The 25,348-nt window shown below is 38.9% G+C and overlaps 1 protein-coding gene across 6 annotated transcripts in view; it reads right to left on the bottom strand.

Moving 5' to 3' along the window:
• The window catches only part of CAST (calpastatin), a 137,310-nt gene that overhangs the window by 24,854 nt on the left and 87,108 nt on the right, over window positions 1-25,348 (bottom strand). For all 6 annotated transcript variants that reach the window (XM_037801312.1, XM_037801309.1, XM_037801311.1 and 3 more), the window contains 12 exons: window positions 24,987-25,049; window positions 15,715-15,780; window positions 14,426-14,524; window positions 12,851-12,931; window positions 12,595-12,633; window positions 12,026-12,118; window positions 11,804-11,893; window positions 10,653-10,754; window positions 8,888-8,971; window positions 7,759-7,806; window positions 6,525-6,620; window positions 4,735-4,830 (listed from right to left, as the gene is read on the bottom strand). In XM_037801312.1, the coding sequence (XP_037657240.1) occupies window positions 4,735-4,830; window positions 6,525-6,620; window positions 7,759-7,806; window positions 8,888-8,971; window positions 10,653-10,754; window positions 11,804-11,893; window positions 12,026-12,118; window positions 12,595-12,633; window positions 12,851-12,931; window positions 14,426-14,524; window positions 15,715-15,780; window positions 24,987-25,049 (957 nt within the window). The remainder of the gene's footprint in view (window positions 1-4,734; window positions 4,831-6,524; window positions 6,621-7,758; window positions 7,807-8,887; window positions 8,972-10,652; window positions 10,755-11,803; window positions 11,894-12,025; window positions 12,119-12,594; window positions 12,634-12,850; window positions 12,932-14,425; window positions 14,525-15,714; window positions 15,781-24,986; window positions 25,050-25,348) is intronic.

Here is a 25,348-nt window from a genome sequence, read left to right as displayed (position 1 = left end):
GGAAAACATCTTCAAGACCTTGTATTAGGAGGCCACTTCCTAGACTTTACACCCAAAGCACAAGCAACAAAAGAGAAAATAGATAAATGGGAACTCCTCAAGCTTAGAAGTTTCTGCACCTCAAAGGAATTTCTCAAAAAGGTAAAGAGGCAGCCAACTCAATGGGAAAAAATTTTTGGAAACCATGTATCTGACAAAAGACTGATATCTTGCATATATAAAGAAATCCTACAACTCAATGACAATAGTACAGACAGCCCAATTATAAAATGGGCAAAAGATATGAAAAGACAGTTCTCTGAAGAGGAAATACAAATGGCCAAGAAACACATGAAAAAATGTTCAGCTTCACTAGCTATTAGAGAGATGCAAATTAAGACCACAATGAGATACCATCTAACACCGGTTAGAATGGCTGCCATTAAACAAACAGGAAACTACAAATGCTGGAGGGGATGTGGAGAAACTGGAACTCTTATTCATTGTTGGTGGGACTGTATAATGGTTCAGCCACTCTGGAAGTCAGTCTGGCGGTTCCTTAGAAAACTAGATATAGAGCTACCATTCGATCCAGCGATTGCACTTCTCGGTATATACCCGGAAGATCGGAAAGCAGTGACACGAACAGATATCTGCACGCCAATGTTCATAGCAGCATTATTCACAATTGCCAAGAGATGGAAACAACCCAAATGTCCTTCAACAGATGAGTGGATAAATAAAATGTGGTATATACACACGATGGAATACTACGCAGCAGTAAGAAGGAACGATCTGGTGAAACATATGATAACATGGATGAACCTTGAAGACATAATGCTGAGCGAAATAAGCCAGGCACAAAAAGAGAAATATTATATGCTACCACTAATGTGAACTTTGAAAAATGTAAAACAAATGGTTTATAATGTAGAATGCAGGGGAACTAGCAGTAGAGAGCAATTAAGGAAGGGGGAACAATAATCCAAGAAGAACAGATAAGCTATTTAACGTTCTGGGGATGCCCAGAAATGACTATGGTCTGTTAATTTCTGATGGATGTAGTAGGAACAAGTTCACTGAAATGTTGCTATATTATGTAACTTTCTTGGGGTAAAGTAGGAACATGTTGGAAGTTAAGCAGTTATCTTAGGTTAGTTGTCTTTTTCTTACTCCCTTGTTATGGTCTCTTTGAAATGTTCTTTTATTGTATGTTTGTTTTCTTTTTAACTTTTTTTTTCATACAGTTGATTTAAAAAAGAAGGGAAAGTTAAAAAAAAAAAAAAAAAGAAAAAAGACAAACAAGGAAAAAAAAAAAAAAAATGTGTAGTGCGTGCCCCCTTGAGGAGCCTGTGGAGAATGCAGGGGTTTGCCTACCCCACCTCCATGGTTGCTAACATGACCACAGACATAGGGGACTGGTGGTTTGATGGGTTGAGCCCTCTACCATAAGTTTTACCCTTTGGAAGACGGTTGCTGCAAAGGAGAGGCTAGGCCTCCCTATATTTGTGCCTAAGAGTCTCCTCCTGAATGCCTCTTTGTTGCTCAGATGTGGCCCTCTCTCTCTGGCTAAGCCAACTTGAAAGGTGAAATCACTGCCCTCCCCCCTACGTGGGATCAGACACCCAGGGAAGTGAATCTCCCTGGCAACGTGGAATATGACTCCCAGGGAGGAATGTAGACCCGGCATCGTGGGATGGAGAACATCTTCTTGACCAAAAGGGGGATGTGAAAGGAAATGAAATAAGCTTCAGTGGCAGAGAGATTCCAAAACGAGCCGAGAGGTCACTCTGGTGGGCACTCTTACGCACACTTTAGACAACCTTTTTTAGGTTCTAAAGAATTGGGGTAGCTGGTGGTGGATACCTGAAACTATTAAACTACAACCCAGAACCCATGAATCTCGAAGACAGTTGTATAAAAATGTAGCTTATGAGGGGTGACAATGGGATTGGGAAAGCCATAAGGACCACACTCCCCTTTGTCTAGTTTATGGATGGATGTGTAGAAAAGTAGGGGAAGGAAACAAACAGACAAAGGTACCCAGTGTTCTTTTTTACTTCAATTGCTCTTTTTCACTCTAATTATTATTCTTGTTATTTTTGTGTGTGTGCTAATGAAGGTGTCAGGGATTGATTTAGGTGATGAATGTACAACTATGTAATGGTACTGTAAACAATCGAAAGTACAATTTGTTTTGTATGACTGCATGGTATGTGAATATATCTCAATAAAATGATGATTTAAAAAAAAAAAAAAAGAAAATAAGTGTGCATCATACATAACAAGGGAAGTAACATTCATTAAACTGTTGTTTCCATTGGGTGGGTCCTACTGGGTTGCAGTATATGGCTGCTGTTTTCCTACTGTGGATCTTGGTTAAACTAAAGTGTGAAAAAGCCCCTGGATTAAATGGCCTCAAAATTTATTCTTATCATAAAACAGTGTATGGCTTTACACTGAGTATATATTGGAATTTGAAAGTAAAGTGTCTTTTCTTTTTTGCATATCTTAGTTATTACGGCAATTAAGAATTGTTTTTCTGCTAAGCTGCATGGTGTAAGATCACCATTGAGGAGAAGCAGGCTGAGTGGAATGTTATTTATCGCCATCTGGTGAGTGAACACTGCGTTGCTTCTATTCCCAAAATCCACAAAAATCTCTGACTGTAATCTGTTTGGATTATATCCAAGGTGCAAGAGCTGCACCTATACCCCAATTCTACTCAGGCAATCTGAGTTGCTACCAGATCCCATTCACCTTTTCACAGCACCCTTCTGTTTTTCTCTAACCTCTGTTGTAGAATCTGTGAAAACCACTGCTTCCCAAACCTGTCTTTTGTCAATCTCTGGTTTAAGAAATTGGTGAAAACAGAGTTAAAAAGCTAGGAGGATGAGCAATCTTAAGAACTAAAGAATTTGGAAACAATACTAAGAACTAAAACTATTTCTGTAGTATTTTGTGTAGTCAAATTCTGAACTAGAACTCAGGTCTCCATTTCCTCAGTAAGTTTTCTTTTTATACAAATAAGCAGTACACAGAGCACATCTCCTTTCTCGTGTCTTTCACTCTGCAACCCTTTGCTCACAACCCCTCAGTCTTTCTGGACTTCCTTGACCTTTATTATCACACTCCTCTGCTATTCTTTCTGGCTCCCAAGGGTATCACAATCCCAGAAATGCCAGCTACCTTAAGAAAGGTAACCTTGGCAACCACAGCCAGAGTTGGTGGGGTAGAGGCCCAGGAAAAGAGGTCAGGGGTTGGGGAAACAAGAACTCTTTTTATTATGCCCACTGAAAATCCAATGCTTGGTTTGGCTCTCCACAGTCAGGGTAAAGTCAGAAAGGAACCAACTGTGTCCGGTAAGGCCCTGACAGTCCCAGTTGGCACACGAGGCAGATGGCACGTGTTCTGGTCACAAGATGTCTGCCCTGGAATGTTGGCTATTGTCTTTTTTATTCCAGTCACTGTTCCACTGGTCTCTTCCCAGATTCCCTCACTCTCTCCTGTTCTCTACTAATGTGACCTGTGGCTGGCCCCACAATGTAGAAGTCTCTGGAGAATGCCCTGAAACTTCAAAAAAAACAAAACCAGAAAAACTGAAGCCCTATCTAAGGCAGGAGGGAGATCCTGGGCTCTGAGGGGACCGTGGGTGGCACCAGGGATAGCCCTGGCGTGAAGCAACCACTTCAAGCAACCAAGACTCTCACCCTACGCCTTCTTCATCTTCTTTTCTCATACGACTGAATGCACATATCCCAAACACACCAGGTGCTTCACAATTCTGTGCTGGCCTGTCCTCAGCTCACTTACCCAACTGGGAAATAGTGCTATTACCACTTCTCGGTGTGATCCTCCCCCAACCCACAAGCCCTTCCGAATTCCCCTGGGGACGGGGGTTCCTTCCCTGTGTTCCCTCTGCCCCTTTTCCATATGGGAATGATCAAACTGTCCTGTAAGCTTGAGAGCTGGCCATTTCCACACAAGATGTGAAGGCAGCTGAGAACTGGAACCATATCTTTAATTTCTGCTGAGGCTCTGAAAATTTAAGTAGATAGGATTGTTCAAGGTCAACTCAAAGCCTCATTTCCCTTGTCTATAATACAGAAATGATCAGAACAGACTTTCCAGTGTCCTTGTGAAAATTTACTGTGAGAAGATAATGTAAAGCATCTAGAACAATGGCATCGTAGATGATGAAAATTCAGAGTGCACACCCAAGAAGTCTGTAGAGTGAAACTTATTTCCATAGATGTTATTCTATGAGTCAGCTTCTATCCTCAGCTAATAGAAACAAGACCCACTGAATTCAAAGGGAACTAAGTTTCAAATAAAGATCATACTTCATACACAAATTAGAAAGAGGGAGGCAAAAATGAAGAAGGAAATGGAAAGGAATTGAGTCAATCTGCTCTTCTTTAGTTGGGAGAGGGGGGAGGAGGCACAGTTATCTGTGGAACTCCAAATAAGCTCGGAAGATGAGAAAAAGTGAAAAAGCATGATTATCCACAAACAGCTAGAAAGAATTTCAGAAGGTGGGGGGGAAAAAGTTTGTAACAATTAAAAATTTAAATCTAACCTGAATTTCTAGCACACTCCCAAAGTCCACAAAACAGTAGATACGGTAGCTGTATATCACATATTACTTTTAATATGTCAGAATAAGGTAATACGATGGTAATACACAACAGAAAGTACACAGGAGGAAAACAGAACTTTCTCAAAACATTTCTCAGCACCCAAGGGATTACTCACCGAGGTAGCTGGCTTGGGTGGTGTTGACTGGACACTACACATCGAGGTCCAGGACACAGTCTCTCCCACAGGAGTCTGGGCAGGGGCCTTAGTTTCCTGAGGAAAGAAGCGGGTACTTTGAATAACTTTAGAAGTACCTGTATCCTAATGATACTCTCTGCTGTATTATTGCTATGGGTGGGATTCTCTCCAATGCCTAAGGATTGTTGAGCAGTAAACACATCAAGACCATTAAAGCTTTTTGGCAATAATTATTCCAACTTGGTTACCTCTTTACTTAGGTAGGTTATTTAAGCTCTTTGAGACTTAGTTTCCACAACTGTAAAATGAGAACACTGACAGTACCTACATCTTATGAGTTGATATGGGGCTTCGCGAGATAATGCATGTGAAATGCTTTGGGTACACAGTAAGTTCAATCAATGTTAGCAATTATTATTATTTATATTATTTATTTGTTACTGTATACTGTAATATATAACAATAAAATTATCCCAATTATATAATGCAATACAATATTTTATGGAAATATATCATTTTTATACAGCTATCCAAGAGCACTTTGTAATCTGTAAGTAGCTACATACAAATGTAAGATAGTAATATGATTCCAGTGGTTATCAAAGTGTGGTCTCTGGGCCAGAAGACTCAGCATTACCAAGAAACTTGTTAGAAGTGCAAATTCTTGTGCCCCCAACCCAATGTACTAAATCAGAAATTCTGAGGTTGGGGTCAAGCAATCTGTTTTAATAAACCTTCCAGGTGATCTTAGTACATCTTAAAGTTTGAGAACCATTTTACTATCTTATTTTATCACAAGAGTAAAATTTCAAACCAATTGTTTTTAATCCAGACATTCACAGAAGCCCACCCTATCTTTATATACAAGGTGCCCAGCAGATGACAGTGCATGAACTCTGCTTTCAAGGAGTTCACTATCTACTTAAAATTCTCTCTATATGTTAGAAGACAAGGAGGACCAACCCAGCTAAAGAACTTGGTTGTAACAAATAAAACAAATATAAAGGGTTATATAAGGAAAGAACTATAGCTGTCCTTTGTACTACATTCTGGTTCATAAACATTGGGGTATGGTATGGGAAGGGAAAGGCAACCAATGGAGGAGGCCATACTTCAGCAGAGCCTTAGAGGACGGATAGGTTTTAGGTGATTGAGAATTAGGAGGAAGGGAATTCTAGACAGAAGGAACAGCATGAGAATAGACATTAAGACAGACACGTGCTGACTGTACAGTCTGGTGATGCTGGGGCACAACACAGAAAGGATCTGGAGCCAGGATACATTAGTAGGATCTTTTATTGTGTAGGGAATGGTAAGCGCCTGAGAGTGGGATGGGGCCAGGACATGACATGACATGACATGACCAGACCATAAATATGCTTGAGAAGACTAATGCTGCAGGACTTAAAGAATGGACCGGCAGGAAGAAGACTGAGATAGAGAATGCAGAAGCAGGAATCCAGAAGAGGACACGGATTTGAGAGCCTTTCTGGTGCAATAATTACAGGACGTGGCCTCTGGCTGGAGGATGAAAAGCAGAGAGGCTTGAAATTGCAGGAATATAAGTGTCAATAAGGGGAAAGAAAGCACATCCAGAAAAAGGCAAGACAAAAACTACATTGTAATAAGATGGTATGATGGGTTTTTTATCTACCACTTCATGCTAAAATAGTTTTGGTCTCCCATTTTTAAGAGTATACAAACACAAACTGGAAAAAAAAAAAAAAAAAAACACAACAAAACTAGACATTTATTTTGTATAAACATACTTCTGTCTTTTCAGTTGGCTTAGACTGTTTTTCTTTACATTTAGACTGGTTAAAATCTTCTGAAAGTTCATCAATGAGTTCTGATTCACTCCGGGGCTGTAATATAAGAAGAAATATTGTATATTATGAAGTAACTGGTTTTACTTTGTAAAATATTTTTTTCTTAGAATGAATTTTTAGGATCTAAAACCACAATCAAGTTTTATACTTCTGAAAGCTACTATATTTATGCCAACAAATGTTATTAGTAGACACTCTAAAATGGGGCATATTTTTCACTTATCAGTTTAACAAAACAGTGTCATGAAACATCTGAGGAACACTAATTACCTTAGTACCACAAAATATTAATGATTTACCTGGTCAAAAGCTTTCTTGACACTTGAATTTCAGAATAATTTTGTTCAAATAAAATTGACTAACATTTTGCTGAAGATCTATATGGCTTTTTATATGATTTTTTTCTCTACCTCCCGATAACTTCCCTTCTGAATAACACAGAGAAGAAACAGATTTGATACTCCCTTCCTATGATGATGTGTGTTTGGGGAAGGAAAGCTCTGCTTCCCAGTTTGGGGCAGTTGGAGAGATCAACTTAAAAATGGAAACATGGCTTAGTGATTCAGAATCCAGGCTCTGGTGTTGGACAGGGGAGTTATAAGTCCTGACTTTGCCATTTCTAGCTGTGTGAACTTGGGCAATTTCCTTAACCTTTCCGAATCTGTTTCCTCATCTGGAAGACGGGAGTATAACTGTGCCTTTCTCATTCAGTGAGAACTAAAAAAGAGAACATTAAAAAGCACCTAGTACAATGCCAGGTTCGTGGTAAGAGATTAATAAATATTGCTAATTATTATTATTATCATGACATGTAATTAGGAGGGGTGCTACCAACTTAAGGCAGCAAAGAATCATTAGTCTTTGATACTATGATTAGGATCCAACTCTGCCAGTGCTAATTTACTCTAGTTTAAAGGTCACCTTGATATCAGCAGCTAATGTTCAAGGAACATCACCTAAAGACACAGTAGTGAGTCTAATAATAATATATGAGGAAAATAATCACTAAAAAAATATGAAAAGTAGCCAAGTGTTACTGTCAGCAGCTCCCCCACTCCTTATACTAGTTTGTCGAGCGCATCTCCACAGTGAAATCTGGCCTATCAAAAAACTCGCAATGAATACTCTACATTTCTATTGTTTTTTAAGTATTAGATAAAACTTGTTTTCTAACCTGTGATTTTTCCTCAGGCTCTGGCAATAGGGGTTTTCCGTCTTTATCCTGTGAATGAAATTGAAAATTCATTGAAAATGAAACAGAATTTTGCTTTCTATTTTGTCATGGTCCATAAAGTTTGTTTTTTGGGAATTTTGGGATATGAGAGGAGAATTGTTTTTTTTCTTATATTTGAGTGAATTTATGTTCCAGATTTAGTTTTTACAAGTATCATAAATGAGTTGAGCTGTAAAAATCAAATTGACAATATATCTCCAAAAAGATGTTTTTTGTTGCTTAGATTATAGAGTCAGTTAAATAGATACTGCTGGCAAAATTTTAGAGAACAAATTTTACCAAATATGATGTACATTCATTTACTTTTCTCTAAAAGCTACTGTGAAAACATCTTCCATCAATTGGTTAGGCCAAAAGGGTAAGAAAAGAGTTCTTTGGCAAGAAAGATTCAACTACATTAATAAAAGATAAAAAAAAAAAAGACTCCAGAGAGCAAAGGGGTAGATATCATCCCTACAATACTGTTTCAGTGTTGTGGATGTGAGACTTCACAGTTTAGATTATTTTTGAAAATGAGAAACTTTTCATATATAATTATAACTATTTTTCATCATGTGTTCATGTGTATTATTTCTAAAATAACTTACAAATATAATTACAGGAGTTATTCTACCATCCTTACCTCAAACCAGAAACAACAACAAAACCACCTTAACTGAGGATGCTGGTAAATAGTTGTAAACTTATATCTACCCCTTAGAAGATCTATGTTGCTTTTAACCATGTGGCAGTTAGAGAAAAAAATTATTCTCACATGGTTCCTTCTACTCTAAAGTTAAGGACTTAACGCAAACATTGTTAATAGATGAAACACCTGCATTTGTGGGAATTTTAGTGACCATATAGTTGCTACTCAGCAAGATAAGCAGGGACAAACCATCCCTGAGGGGCCTAACTGTAATGGGCAGAGAAGAAAGGGCTCAGGGCTTCAGAGTTTGCATCTGAGCTGGGACAGACATGTCCCTAGTATCAAGGGTGTGAACCTGGTATCGAGGGCATGAATGTGGAGAAACCAGATATGACCGCAAGCCCACTGTGCTGCTGCTATACACTCTGGTTAAGAAATTACCGTGGCTGGTTTTAATCTATACTCAGATGGGACTGTTTCATCATCCTCACCACACTTCTTCAGTTTTTCTTCTTTCGCTTTTGCCTAATGAAAGTAGAGAAGAAAGTGAGGGTTTGATAATGCATGTGAAGTGGAGGAAGTGCTTCCTCCACGTGGTGGTGTACTTCTGTAGAATGATATAAGCCTTTATGAGCCTTATCACAATGTCAGACTATCCAGGACGCAATGGTTTCACCATCAGATATTAAGAATCCAGAGAACTGGTGGATCTTCTTATGACATATTTATACTTTGTACATGATTTTAAAAAATGAAAAACTACTATTAGTAAGAGTGGAAAAGAAGAGTTCTTTTTGTTGGAATTTGAGGGATTTACTGCTGCTCTGAGGTTTTCCAGAGGAAATTTAATATATTTATATGCATCCCAGACTAGTTCCCCAAACTGCTTTAAAAGTTCTTTTCCGTCATTGTTTTTACATCTACTTAACTGATTTCATCTCCTCTAGGGTTCTTTTCAGCCTCTTCCCTACCCACACACACATTTATTGTCCTATTAAATCACTCTAGTTATCTGTGAGGAGCCTGAGGCAAAAGCGCCCTCTGGTGGTGGAACCACAACTCAACTTGGTCTCCTGATTCCCCTCCCACTATTTGAGACCACGTCCCCTTTGGTCACAAAGTATTTGGCTACTCCGAGCCATGTACACTTAACACTGTGTTTTAATAAAGTTTCCTTTCTTCCAAATACGTTACTTGGTCCTGGAGGACAAGGACTGCCTCTCCTGCTCCCTTGTGTTCGCCTTCATAAAGCTTGTCATGCCACGGTGAGCCCTCAAAGAAAGCTGAAGACAGAAACTGGCCCATTTTGGACCAGCTGGGATGGGGTAGTCCCAGACTCAGGGACAGCTGCAGGGAGTCAGGGAGACTCAGAACAGGAAGTGACAGCAGAGGCAGAGGCAGCGGCATTGTGACAGCAACACCCGGGAGGGCCCTTCCCTGAGCTGACAGGCTGGGCTCAGGAGGATGTGTCTGTGCTTTCTGCCCGGGATGTCCCCAGGACAGTTGGCCACTCTCTCCTTCCCCTCCCTACTTCCCCAGATGACTGAGAATTCAAATTCCACAAACACTGTAATTTGACATTAAAACTATCCTACACCAAATACAAGCCTGCTTTGGTTCAGAGGCTTGTTAAGATCTTGGAATGTGAAGGGATAAACATTCACCAAAATCATAGTCTAATTATGCAGGAGCTCAAGTTACAGAATAATTATTGCCTGATTTCATACTGATACGAGACAAATATTTCAACATTTTCCCCCACAGTCACACAAGGAACCTCCCCCTCCCCATCTACCTCCATCTCCCTCTCTCAAAAACAGAAATAGCCAGAACCCTTCTGAAAATACAAGTTTCCAATTTCCCTGAGAGCAGACAAAGCTCACTATTTCTCATCAGGCCACTCACCGTGTTATCTTGGTTAGTCAGGAGCCATTTAAGCTTTGGCAAAGGAGATTAGTGTTCATTTTAAATATTACAATTCTAAATGTTTTACCAGAAAAAGACTCAAATATCTTTCATGGTTGCTAACTACCCAGCAATAAATATTGGTATTAACTAGACTCTGAAGATCAGGCAGTATTAAGAGTAGTTCATTTTTCTCTCTAATAAAATAAAAGTTGTGCAAGAATTCTAAACATGTATAATGCATTTTAGTTTTGTAACCTGCAGACTAAAATGCTTTGTCTATTAACTCCAAGCACAATACCTCATCAACTTCCTTAATAGAGCTTAGGTCAAGCTCCGGTTCCGGTCCCCTGGTGCCAAGAGAAGCAGAAAGGGCATCGAGTGCTTGATCGCTCATTGTATCCTGTCAAAAATGAAACAATTCTTTACGTTAACAAAGAGAACATTTCCTCAGCCTGAATAATCCATTTGGTTCTTTGTGAACTACAAATTTTAAAATTATAGGATGAATGGTGGAGTAGCGATTAGATTTTATTTGAAAAACAGCAAAAAAGAGAAAGAAAAAAGAACTTACCACTGAGTGCAAATTAGAGCTAAGATACGTTCCTACAGTAAGTGTGATCTCACAGGCAAACTTTATGCCCTATTTAGGCAGCTATAATTATAACTATAACAATAATTTTATTATTAAAAATGAAAGCTCCAAGTAGTGAACTTTTACTATTGTGTTTTTCGTTCTCTAAGAATGTTTCCCTAAAAATGACTTCTGATAATTCCGTCCTACGCTCAGGAAGCAGGGAAAGGTGAAGTGGCCCAGTTTCCTTCTTCTCCGAGGGCATAATGGCTGGTGGTTGTGGGAACTCCCGCTGTCAGGGTGTGGTGCTCACATGGTTCCCCCAGCCAGCCAGATAAAAATAAACTGTCTACTCCAGAGGGGAGAGGCAGAAGCTCCGAGAGAAACTGTACTTGACTGCTTCCAGATGGGACACAGTTTTTCCAGCCTTTAGCTGCAGGATCACCTTTCAGGATTCATGAGAATTAACTCCTAGTTTATTGCGGTTGAGAGAGGTGCACAGAAGCAGCTGTAGCTATATCCCTCTAGGGATACAGAGCTCAAAGTCCCTTAGGCCCCTATAGGATTTTACAGCACAAGATGCAACTTCTCTCGTTTTCTGTCCCTTCTGTGTATTGCAATGGTGAGACAGTCTTGTTTCACCACCAGTAAGACTGGGCTAAAATCATTCTTAAGCATTTATAGAGACATACAAGCCTGCCTGGAGATGGTCATACAACACTCATCGGTTTCACTCTTCTGCATAGACCCAAGAGAAAAAAGATTCAACTCATCATGTAATGCATTGTTGGGATTATCCCAAACAAGCTAGATCAGGCTCAGAAAAGCAGTTGCTATCAGTGGACTGTGGTTAATTTCAAATAAGCAATTATTTATACCTTCTCCACCTTTCTTTTCTTCTCCTGGGGTGGAGCTGCACTTCTGATTACCCCAGCTGACTGAGCTTTTAAAACCTCTCCCGAAGATTCCTGAAAAGCAAGATGCAAAAGATCAAACTTACAAATGAGAGAAATTCAATTGTCAAAACCAGAATTAAAAAGTTGCTGTTTAAAAGCCAGTGGTGGTTTCTAACAAGTGTTCCTTAGTATTGAAAGCAATACCTCTTTTTCAGTTTTCTTTTCACCAGTAGTAGGAGAACTGCAGGTGAAGCCAGATGACAAGGCATCGATAGCATCATCGGGCCCTATGGGTTTCTAAAGAAACAGGCACAGTGACTGGTAACATTTGGGAATCGTTCACGTGAAGGGAGAGGTTGTAAACTCAGCAAGGAAGAAAGCACTTTTGTAATTCCTTTACTACCAAATGAGTTACGCTGATGAAATAACTCAGCCAAAAGCCTAAGTTTGGAAGGGAGTGGGCACTCAATAAATATTATTTTCCTCTTCCCCTCTTCTGACATTACATGTTAGGATACTATCATTCTATTTTTATTAACATTTTCTACTAATACCTTCTTTGCTCCATTATTCTTCCCACCTATAATATTACATACGAAACTAATAGGTACTCAGACACCCACCACCTTCACTCTTTTTCTCTGAACACAAGGAAACTTCATCTGACTAAGAGATTAATCATCATCCCAAAATAAGAATTAATGGCCTTTGCCCCCCATCCAAAGATATAAAAATGTTAATTTAGATCTTAGAAGGCACTGATATAAACTCACCAAAGAGTCTGCAGGAGGTCCTGTGACCCCTTCTTTTTTCTGAAACAAATATTAATTTGATGATGTTGAAAAGGCACTTATTTATCAAAATTAATCCTTATGCTAGGAAAAACCTATTGCTCAGTGAGCTTCACAGTAATGACAGTTTCATGTGTCACATTACATTTCCTACATTTAAAATATTCTTAAGACATTGATTTGATAAAACATATAGCCAACAAGTAAACAGTGAGATAAAAGTAAATAATTAACTTACAGCCAAGAGTTCCCTATATTTTGGAGGAATTGTGCCTTCTCTTTTGCCCAATTCCTCTATGTAGGTGGAACTCACTGGATCCTGGAACAAAATCACACACATAAGGATATTACGTATTTAATCAGTTGAAAATATTATATGCATATCCTGAAACCAACATATTATACCATTATTAATTTGTGAAACTGAGATAATATAAATCATTAAGAAGCAATACTTTAAACTCAAATTCTAAATTGACATAAATGCTTTCCCATATTTAATTGGTTTAACTCATACGAAATGTCTGAAAATATTCAAAATACTATACTGTGCTATATTAAGACATTTTATTTTAAAAATTTTTATCTAATGTTCCCAATGTATGCAAAAGTGTACTTAATAATGATGAATTTCTGCATAACCAAAAACTCAACTCTATTAGATCTATGTTATTTCTCATGTAATTTCTTAGGGAAAAAAAATATCACAGATAGAGTGGATACCTCCTGTTTAGCCCTCTCCTAACTAGTTCCCCTTCTTTGTTACCCTGAGGTAGCCACCACCTGAATTTGAAGTTTATCATAACCATCCACTTAAAGTTGAGCATATTTAAAAACAATTATTACAGTTATCCATAAAAAATAACAGTATTTTGCATATTTTCAAATGTTATATAAATGGTATCACACTCTATATGTCATGCTGTATGTGTTTTTATTCAAAATTACTTTTCCATGATATGTCCATGTTAACAGATGAATAATCCATTTTAGCTGCTACAAAATATTCCATTATATTATCCTGTCTCCTACTGATGAAGAAAATTGCTTCCAAATGTTTTACCACTTCTTATAATAATAACTCAGGTACACATGGGCATGGGTCCCACAGATAATCTCTCTAGAGATGGAACTGCTGGTTGAATCATATGTACCTCTTCAGCACCCACCAGCTATAGGCAAGCTGTCACTCTTTTACATTTTTGCTAATCTAAATGTGAAGTAGTATCTCTCCATGTTTTAATATTTTCCTATTTACTAGGGAGACTATCATTGTACTTGTTTATTGGCCAATCAAGTTTTCTCCTATTTTCCTATTGGGTTGTCTTTTCCTCACTATTATTTTCTTCTTTATAAATTCTGAAAACAAATCCTTAATTATGTCTGCTGGAAACTCATTTTTTTTCTTGCAGTCTATGGTTATCTTTTTTTTTTTTTTTTTTAAATATCAAGGAACATTTTCTTGTCAGGAATAGAGATGAAGTAAGGATGGGAAGTATCTGGAAATCAAAACAAGTTCAAATCATTGGATTTAAAACTTGAGGACAAAAATAAGTCTTTGGAACCTGTAGGCTATATTCCAGTGCCAGTTTTGACACAGACAGTAAGAGTTTGCTGCATCAAGGTTATAGGAGTAGCTACCATGGGACAAACCATTCCCATCTCTACACTAAATTTTCAATGCTATTATTGATGCTGACATCATCCTGTTTCTATCCAAGTGATAGAACATTAGGTATTCTCTTGCATTCATGAGCTTATTTACTCTCCTACTCATTAAGTATGAATCTTTACAGATAACAAGATCACATACTGAAACTTCCTGTCCAGTGTATGGTGTATTATCCTGTTCAGCTTCTTCAGGTTCTCCCAAAGTGTCTATTAAGTCATCCAAAGCAGCATCCATGCCTGACTGGAAAAGACAGAGAGCAGATGTTAATTAAATGTTAATTAAATGAATTAAATGTAATTCATTATACGTATCTCCTTTTTGTTTTTTTAAGTTCAAAATAAACAATTTCATATAGAAAACACCAAACACTAAAAGTTCTTCAAATACCAAAATAGTTAAAATCTGGTCCCCTAATGGATCTTAGATTTGAAGTACAGACTCTAGGATGGGAAGATAAAAACCAACATTCAGGTAAGAATCACAATTTCAATAACTGTAAAGGCACTAACAAAGTTATGAGTTCATTAAAGTTGTCAGTCCAATGTACTGGCAGTTGAAAAAAGGACAAAAAAAATACAAAGAATTATGACCATGCTACATTAAGCAATAGGAGAAATGCTTCATATTTATTGCTTAGGAATAGCTTTCCATATGTATTTAAAAAGAACCCCAACAAAATCTTTACATAGTACCTCTTCCAAATAGAATCTGTTTCAAAAACAGTTTGTTCTGTGCGCTTTCATTCATTTGTGCTTTATTCACTTTCTTGCCCAAAGATGTTTACAAAACAGAAAGGGATGTCAAATTGCAAGAAGTGACAATCTACTCTGTTAATAAGTGCTTAAATCAGTATAATGAATGGTGGAGTGCCTTATGCCATTTTTGAGGCTAAAAATGACATACCAATACTTGCATGGAAAGGGGAAACCAGCATCTGGGGGAAAGACCCTTCCCTATTTAAATGAGATTTAAAATGATGTTTTAAAATATGTTTTGCAACTATCATATCCAACTACAATTTTAGGACTCACCTAGTTATGGCTATGTGTAATAGAATTTGCGGCCTGTTAGCTTTATATTGATTCTTTTGGGAATTTCAGAATAAAGAGCTGCTTGACATTCTTTAGTGATACCTGTTTAAAGAAGGCTTATTTGCAGGAGAGAAACTAAAATGTAAACTCCATGGGATGTAACTGAAGTTTTCAAAATGGAAGGTTATAATAGAAAATGTCACATCCCTCATATGAGAAAACTTTGTTTTTAACATATGGATACTTTCAACTCAGTCATTTTAGCTTGAAACAAAATTCATTTAAAAGTGTCCTTTAAATTACCCCCCTTATATTCTTTGCCCACAAGAAATCAGATTACAGTAAACATTGCGAAGATGAATAAATATCTTATAAGGAAATGCACAGCTATCTTCATACCTTTCCAGATTGTTTATCCGGTTTAGATTCAGCTGATACAGCTGGTGTTAGTGATTTTTCTTTTTTCTGGTGGGGGTTAGAAAGACAAAAAAATTCCTTCTGACATAGCTTTAAAAAATTCAATAATGTTATATATTTAAACAGGAATTCATAATAATAGCATTGATCATGTACTGAACCCATTCTCTGCATCAGAAACTGTGCTGTATGTTTTATATCCATTTTCAGAACAGCTTAAATAATATTAATCCTATTTAGTGATGTGGAAAGCAAGATAAGTAACTTTCTCCAGGTTACACAGTAAGGGTCAGAATGAAGATTTGAATCCAGGATGGCCTGCCTCTTTCTTCACTATTCTTGGTTGACTCCTGCAGGGCAACCAAGCTAATTTTTGTAATGCCCGCCAATTCTTTCTATAAACTGCCACTTCTCCTAGCAGTTGCTCTCTGGGTCTTTGCCCCACACATCAAGATTTCTATACCACTTACTTTGGTATCTCCTCATTAATTATTCTAAAATGAATTTCCCTCCCATCATTGCTTGAGTTGCTCTATCAATGATTGCCAGTAACTTTCCAATATGCAATTTCCACGGCTTTCTCAGATTTCACCTTCTCTGAAGCTTGACCCTGGGATCATCCCTCTCTTGACACTCTCATGCAGCAGCCATCCTGGTTCTATTTGTGACCTTTCTTCTCTGCCACCTCTGGCATTTCTTCTACTTTGTCCCAGCCACATGAACTCAGCATGCTTCTGCTCTGCACTGGTCATCCTATCCTAAATCATCCCTAAACCCAGGGGAGCAGCACCTTCAGAGCCAGGCAGAACAAAATGGGTGAAGCTGTTGGCTTGAAGACAATAGGGAACTGTGTCTCTAGGAAAGGAATTTGAATTCTGGGCAGGAGAGTACAGAGGTGAACAGCACAGGCTCTGGAGCCCCAATGACTGGGGCTGCAAAACGCACTGGACATGTAAGACTGTGGATAGTCACTTCTCTTTCTACACCTCAGTTTCCTGTGTGAACCTGGGATAATGACTGTATCTACCTTAGGGGATTGAAAGGATTAAACAAGTTAATATATGTAAAGTCTAAGAACCAGTGTTTATTAGTTAGGAGGCAGAAGGGTGTAGCCTTTCTGGAGGTCAGTGTGGTGCCTCCACAAGAAGCTAAGTATGTGGGTGCCACAAGGTCCTGCAACCTCATTAGGGGGCATATACTTGGAAGATCTGAGAGCAGGGACATGAATGGACATTTGCACACTGGTGTTTATCAGAAAGTATACATGATCTGCAATGGGTAGAGATGGTCTAAGGGTACATCCACTGAGGAACAGAATGGGGAACTGTTGTGTGTGCATACAATGGAAAATTGAGCAATTGCAAGGAGGAGTGAAGCTGTGAGAAACGCAACACAAGGAGGTGAATGGATCCCGTAGACAGCATTTTGAGTGAACTATGCCAGAAACAAAGGCAAACACTATGATGCCTCACCAATATGGACTAACTACAATGTGTAAACTCAGAATTGAATCTTAGAGCACAGCTTGTATTAGGGGAACACATTTTGCAATTGTCCCTAGATTGTAAGCTCTTACACCAGTCACATCTATTCCTGAACTGTAATGGCTATCTCCAGATTTTGAAATGCTGATCCCTTTGTGTATAACCTGATCAATCCCTGGAACTTTGGGTATCGGTGTGACACCTGAAACTCAGAACTAGAGCCTGGCGGTATGAATGTCAGTATTAGGACATACAGCAACTATTTAAAAAGCTGTAAAAGAGTCCAGACTTTAATTAGAGATATGAATGAAGCAGATTTAGTTAGGACTAGGGAAAACTGGGCCAAAGGGTAAAGGAAAATACGGACCATTTTAAAACTTCAAATTCCACGTGAGAACAAGGGAAGAGATGTTATTTGGTGCAGGATCTGTATTTTCTAGCCAATTTAATGCAAACAGTTTGTTCAAATACCATGTTTACCCGGAACTTTGAATAGGAAGTGAAATAGGTTTGAATAGGTTACTGTGAAATAGTAACACATCCCAAAGTAATTTAGGCAGAGAATAAAAATATATATGCAGGGCCCTCCTGCGGAGCTGGAGGAAAATGTGGAAGTGTTGGACTTCCTTATCTGGATTGTTGCTGATGTTCTCACAAACATTGAGAACTAGCGTTTGGTATACCGAGCCCTCTGTCTCGGGACTTGCCCTTATGAAGCTCGTTACTGCAAAGGAGAGGCTAAACCTGCTTATAATTGTGCCTAAGAGTCTCCCCCTGAGTACCTCTTTGTTGCTCAGATATAGCTCTCTCTCTCCAGCTAACCCAACTCGGCAGGTAAACTCACTGACCTCCCCGCTACATGGGACCTGACTCCCAGGGGTGTAAATTTCCCTGGCAATGGAGAATATGACTCCTGAGGATGAATTTGGACCCAATATCGTGGGATTCAGAACATTTTCTTGACCAAAAGGGGGATGTGGAATGAAACAAAATAAAGTTTCAGTGGCTGAGAGATTCCAAATGGAGTCGAGAGGTCACTCAGGTAGACATTCTTACTCACTATATAGATAACCCTTTTTAGGTTTTAATGTACTGGCATAGCTAGAAGTAAATACCTGAAACTATCAAACTGCAACCCAGTAGCCTTGACTCTTGAAGACGACTGTATAACAATATAGCTTACAAGTGGTGACAATGTGACTGTGAAAACCTTGTGGATCACACTCCCTTTATCCAGTGTATGGATGAATGAGCAGAAAAAGGGGGACAGGGACAAAATGAAAAAGAGGGTGGGGGGATGATTTGGGTGTTCTTTTTTACTTTTATTCTTATTTTTACTTTTTCTGGTATAAAGAAAATGTTCAAAAAAAAAAAAAAAAGAACCAGTGTTTGGCACAAGCTAAGCTCTGTGTAACTACTTGCCATATAAGTAAGTGCTAAATAAGAGATTGCTGTAATCATCATTTTAAAAATACTGTATGGCTAAATAATCTAACTTGTATGGTCAGTTTATTCAAGCACCATAATTACAAGGAACTGTGAATAGGAAGTGGAATCTAGTAGGTTTGCACAGGTTACTGTGAAATCAAAATACATCCCAAAGTAATTTGGGCAGAGAATAAAAATCTATTTGCAGGGCCCCCCTGAGGAACTGGGGAAAAAATGCAGAAATATTAAACTTGCCCACCTGGGTTATTACTGATATTCTCACAAACATTGAGGACAATATAGCTTACAAATGGTGACAGTGTGATTGTGAAAGTCTTGTGGATCACACTCCTTTTATCCAGTGTATGGACAGATGAGTAGAAAAATAGGGACAAAAATTAAATGAAAAATAGGGTGCGATGGGGGGATGGAATGTTTTGGGTGTTATTTTTTTTTTTTTTTTGATATAGACAACAGGGTATTTATTGTTCCTGTAATGAAAACAGAAGGAAGCTTGGGCTCCATTTTTCTGTGATTCCCTCTGTTTTTTTATTTTTTTATTTTTTTTATTTTGAAATAAATTCAAAGTTACATGAATAGTTGCAAAAACAATACTAGCCTCATACACAGAATTCCATCATACCCTGACCCCCCCTCCCCCGACAGCTCAATCCACCAACTTTAACATGCTGTCACATCACTATTTCTTTCCTTCCCTGCCTCCCTCCCTATCTATCATCCATCATACATTTCTCTGTCTTCTGAATATATGAGTTAGCTGCACACATCCTTGAACATACACTATAATTCACATATGTACTTCCCATGAACAAGAACATTCTTTTATCTAATTCCATTAAGCACAGCTAAGAAGTGTAAGAGATTCAACAATGATACAATGCTTACATTCTATATTTCCTTTTTCTTATGTCTCAACTGTGTCCCTTTGAGCCTCCTGTCCTCCACCCTCCAATCGCATCCAAGTTCATCCTTAGCATTCAATTGTCGTCTACTTAGACTTTTTTCTTTTTTCAATTGTGGAAACATATATACAGCCTAATCTTCCCATTCCACCCCTTTCCTAGCCTTCCATTAGTGGGATTAATCACATTTAGAATGATGTTATGCTCTTTCCCACCATCCATTACTAGAAATTTCCCTTCACCTCAAACAGCAACCCTACACTCCTTTCTTAACTCCCCATTGCCCCTTCCCCCATTTCTCTTAACCCAAACTCTACTTTTCATCTCTATGGTTATATTCTCTGATCATTTCTTTGTGTTTACTGTGGGGCTTAAAATTAACCTCTTAAATCCCTATCAATCTTGTTTTTCTTTGATACCACCTTCACTTCAATAGGGCACATAAACTATGTTCCTATACTCCTTCATTCCCCCACCTTTATATAGTTGTCTAAAATTACATATTTTACATTGAGTTCAAAACCATTGATTTGTCCTTAGAGTTTGTGTATTTTTTATCATGTAGGAAGTAAACAGTGGAGTTATAGTTCAAAAATAACTGACTTCTATTTGTATTCCATTGTGTTTGGAGAATGTTCTTTGAGTATATTCAATTTTTTTTTTTTTTTTTTTTTTTAATTTCTTGAGGCTTGTTTTATGTCCCAGCTTATGGTCCCTTCTGGAGAAAGATCTGTGATCACTAGAGAAAAATGAGTGTCCTGGTGATTTGGGATGTAAGGTACTATATATGTCTGTTAAAATTCTCTGTATCTTTTTCTCCTTTCTTTGTCTCTCTGTTGGTAGGGCTTCCTTTAGAATCTGAAGTAGGGCAGGTCTTTTATTGGCAAAGTCTCTCAGCATTTGTTTGTCTGTGAAAAATTTAAGCTCTCTCTCAAATTTGAAGGAGAGTTTTGCTGGATAAAGTATTCTTGGCTGGAAATTTTTCTCTCTCAGAATTTTAAATATGTCATGCCACTGCCTTCTCACCTCCATAGTGGGCACTGAGTAGTCACTACTTAGTCTTACATTGTTTCCTTTGTATGTGGTGAATTGCTTTTCTCTTGCTGCTTTCAGAACTTGCTCCTTCTCTTCAGTATTTGAGAGTCTGATCAGAATATGTCTTGGAGCGGGTTTATTTGGATTTATTCTATTTGGAGTTTGCTGGGCATTTATGCTTTGTGTGTTTATATTGTGTAGAAAGTTGGGGAAGTTTTCCCCAACAATTTCTTTGAATACTCTTTCTAGACCTTTACCCTTCTCTTCCCCTTCTGGGACACCAATGAGTCTTAAGTTTGGACATTTTATTTTATCTATCGTATCCCTGAGATCCATTGCGATTTTTTCAATTTTTTACTCCATTCTTTCTTTTGTTCTTTCATTTTCTGTTCTGTGGATTTCTAGGACACTGAGATGTTGTTCAGCTTCCTCTAGTCTTGTATTGTGAATATCCAGAGTCTTTTTAATTCAGCCAACAGTTTCTTTTATTTCCATAAGATCTTCTATTTTTTAATCTACTCTTGCAATGTCTTCTTTATGCTCTTCTAGGGTCTTTTTTATGGCGCTTACATCCTGGGCCATGGTCCTCTTGATGTTCTTTAAATCCTTTGCCATGTTTTTGTTCTTTGGTTGTAGTTCTTTAATTAATTTTGTGAGATATAACATTTCTTCCGAAATCTTGATTTGTGTGTTTGGAGCTGGATTCTCCATATCATCTGGTTTTATCATATGCATTAAGATTTTCTGTTGTTTTTGGCCTCTTGGCATTTGTTTTGCTTGTTAGGGTTCTTTCAAGTTGTATCAAAAAAAAAAAAGGATATCGATCTAATTTTTCAGACAGTTTGGTGACGTACACTTTCTCTAACTAACCAGCAGATGGCGTCTGTGAGCCACCTATATCCCTCCAGTCAGTTCGCAACCTTTTTTTCCGCGTAGTGTGGGGAAATGATTCTTGTGTGTTCAGTTGGAGACCTCAGCCTGGGCGCGCCGCTAGAGTCGCCCGCCCTGAATGTGGGGTGCGCGCACGAGTGGCCAGGGAGGAAGAGCAGCTCTCTCTCGGTGTCCCATAAACCACCGGACTTGGTGTAGCGCCCCTGGGTTCTCCAAGCAGATCCCCCCTCCCAGCCACGATCCTCCCTCAGCTGAGAGAAAATGCCGCGCTACGTCATCAGTGTGCACCGTCCCTCTAGGGAAGCCCTGGGCCGCTTGGCCATGCCGCGGGGCTCTCAGCTCGTTTCAGAATGCAGAATCTGTGAGGCTGTCTTTACTGCAATGCCTTGTGGGCTGAGAGCAGCTGAGGTTTTCTCCACAGAGAGAGAGTGAGAGACAGAATATTTCCCCCGATTCTCCCAAGGTCAGTTGTCACCAAAAGCCTCTGTCTGCTTACTGGGGATTTGCTGTCTGTATTGAGCAGTTATTATTAAAACCTCACTTGCAGCTGGGCTGAGAAAGTGCACGGCGCGGCTTCCGTGAGGGAGGAGCTCTCAGCTCTAGGTTCTCGGCTCTCAGCGCGGGTCCGCAATTTTACTTACAGATTTTATGCTGTGATCTCAGGCATTCCTCCCAATTCATGTCGGTGGGTGTTGAGTGTACGGTCACATTTGTCTCCCGGCTACCATTCCAGGTTATTTACTGGTTTTTTGTTCATTTATGAATTATTCTGGGGGAGACTAAGTCTTCCACTTCTTTCTATGCCGCCATCTTCCCAGAATCTTGGGTGTTCTTTTATACTTTTATCTTTATTCTTATTTTTATGTTTTTTTGGAGCAATGAAAATGTTTAGAAATTAATTGTGGTAATGAATGCACAACAATATGATGATGCTGTGAACAACTGATTGTACACTGTGGATGACTCTAAGGTATGTGAATATATTCAATAAAACTGAATTAAAAAACAAAAACAAAAACGAAAAATACTGTGTGGGTCCCCAGGGTATGATCCTGAGTCTAGGCAAATGAACCCACTCCCATGGTTCACCTACCACCTCATGCAGATATTCATTCATATTGTCTTTGCCTTCCCTTCCTTGCCCCCTTCCCTCACCTGCTCTACTCTTCGGTATCCAAGAATACTATTCTAACTGCCTTGATGTACACCTTTCTTTGGACACCTCAAACACTTAAATTCAGCTTGTTCAAAATCAGGCAAATCACTTTCCCTCCCCAACCAATTCCTCTTTTCACTTCGGTCCACAGGTCAGTGGTAGCCATGGAAGGGATTAGGGTGAGGCAAGTGAGGCTACCAGGGTGAACAATTTAAGGAGGCACTCGCTCTCAGGTGCTAACCCTGCACTAGCACAAGCCTGACAGTGAGTTCCTCCTTAAATTTTACACCATGCCTCTGTGCCTGCCTTACCTTAAGGTTACCCACCTTGTCAATCAGACTCAGGAGCCACAGGTTATCTTAGATTTAACTTCACCTTTGCCTGCTTCAGCTGGTAATTTCCCAAAACCTGAACATTTTGCCTCTGCAATGCCTTTTGCCTCACTCCTGACTTTCTTATTCTATCACAGCTCTAATTTAGGCTGACTTATGACTCTCCAGGATTACTGAAACAGCCTCTGACCAACCTTTCACCTTCCCAACCCTCTCTATTTCATTTCATCCTACCCATTGCTGTCACTCAATCCTGGTGAAGCTTTAATTGCATGACTATACCTGTGCTCTAATCTTCACTGTTTACCCACTGCCCCCTGACTCACCACAGGTACAGACTCACATTCTCCACAGGGATGATGCTTCAACCTGTCTTTCTGGTCTTACAGCCCCATCACTCACCTCCCCAGTGCTCCACCCACACTGGAATGCCCTTTTATCAGGAACACACCTTATACTCTTCTACCTTGATGCATCTGCACATCTGGCCATTCTTCAGTGCCTAACTGAAATTGGGTCTGCTCCCTTAAAGCCCTTGCTCATTCCCCAAATAGGACAGAATCTCCCCATCCCTCATCCTGCGTGGGCCTTTCTTAGTTTGCCTTGAACAAAATCCCAGGTAAATCTGTCTTCTCCCCACCTCTAGATGGGCCAGCCTGCAGCTAGTGAGTCCTGCAGTACTTTAAGCATGCTCTAGACTGAAAAAATAAAGGCAGATCTGCACAACCCCATTTTACAGGAGAAGAATCAGAGGCAAAGAAAAGAGAAATGATTTGCCACAAGTTCCAGCATAAATCAATGCACAACAGAATTCCACATAAGCCTCTCACAATTTTACTGTTTAGTTTTCATGGATAACACTGCCTTGTTCACATCTAGCATAAAATTTCAAGTTTTGATTAAAGTTTTAAATCTAGCCCCAAAAATCTTGCCCTATGCCTTAAATCTATCCATTTTTCAAACCATTTTGTCTAAGTATCCCTGGGGCAGGGAAGTCTCCATGTACAAGTGATCTGCTTGCAAGAAAAATGTTTTTGAGTATTTTCATTCAAAAGTTTATGCAAATTTTGCCTTTATTCCATAGGACATCTGTATTAGTTTGGATAAAAATAATGTGTCCTTTCCCCAAAATCTGAGAAAAATTGATGTTTCATGGAGATGTGTCATCATTTTCTCCTATGACTTTCCTTACCACCTGGCCCATTTTGAGAAGCAGGAATATAAATAAATATGTAGAAACTTTTTTTCTATTTTCATTTCCTTTTTATGTCAGCTAATTGTTTCAATTGCTTGCTTGTGGGTTCAAGAGAAATAACTACCAATATTTCCAGGGAGTCATGCCATCCATGCCCTCCATGTACCTACCAACTCTGTATTGCTAGGAGTTGAAAACATAGGCTACTGCTTATCTTATATTCCTGGAGAACTTGCCTATAATTAGCCAGCAGTGTACACACACCCTCCTGAGAGGGCTTGCCATGTCTCATTTGGAAACCTCCCATATAAATTAATGTAGATGTTATGACTTTGTTCATGATTTACTTGTATCAAGACAGCTGGTGTCCATGGTGAAAGCTGAGAGTAATGCTTATTCAAATACTCATAGCAATTCCATTTGCTTTATTTCAAACCCAGATTACATATCTCTGAAGGTAGTATCTATGCTGACATTTTAATATCTTGGTACTGACCCCAGGTATTATACATGGCAGGTGCGCAGTAAGTATTTTATTGAATATATGAATTTTAAAATCATTTTCAGTATCTTGCTCACTCTATATCCCTTAAATGTGTGCTCCTTCTTCACAAAATTTCACATCTAAGCAGTAATCACCAAATTATAAGTTATTTGAGTGTGGTAGCACTGGAACCCTAAATAGATAATGAGAGCCAGACTACAAATAAGCAGAGGCAGAAAGAGTCTTCATGGAGTACATGCTTTTAGTAAAAGAGATGCTAAGCATGGAGGCCTACATTCCCATTATGTCTGTTTGTGTGTGCTCACCTTGTCATCTGGTTTACCAGATGTTGCAGCCATACCAGCAGCAATCTTGTCCTGTGATTTAGTCTAAAGGTGGGGATAAAAGATTGACAGGACTAAGAATCTCTGAATGACTGTTTTTGAGATAACGAGTTTCAAATGTCACTAATATCTGCCAGTTAACCTTCATGGGCATAATTACAGAGGAAAGTTGATTAGCTCCTGCTGTACATGGTGCAATGTTGGGCACCATCTAAAGCTGGATTCAAGTGTCTCAGAGTCCTTGCAGGTAACATAACTAGGTGAAGCAGGCCAGGTAGGAACTGTGACACAACTGGAGTACACATACCAAGTGTAAAGGTTCTAGGCAATTTCTGCAGCATGAG

Source organism: Choloepus didactylus, chromosome 13 (genome assembly GCF_015220235.1).
Source record: "Choloepus didactylus isolate mChoDid1 chromosome 13, mChoDid1.pri, whole genome shotgun sequence".
NCBI lineage: Eukaryota > Metazoa > Chordata > Mammalia > Pilosa > Megalonychidae > Choloepus > Choloepus didactylus.
This window is presented reverse-complemented; position numbering and strand designations above follow the sequence as displayed.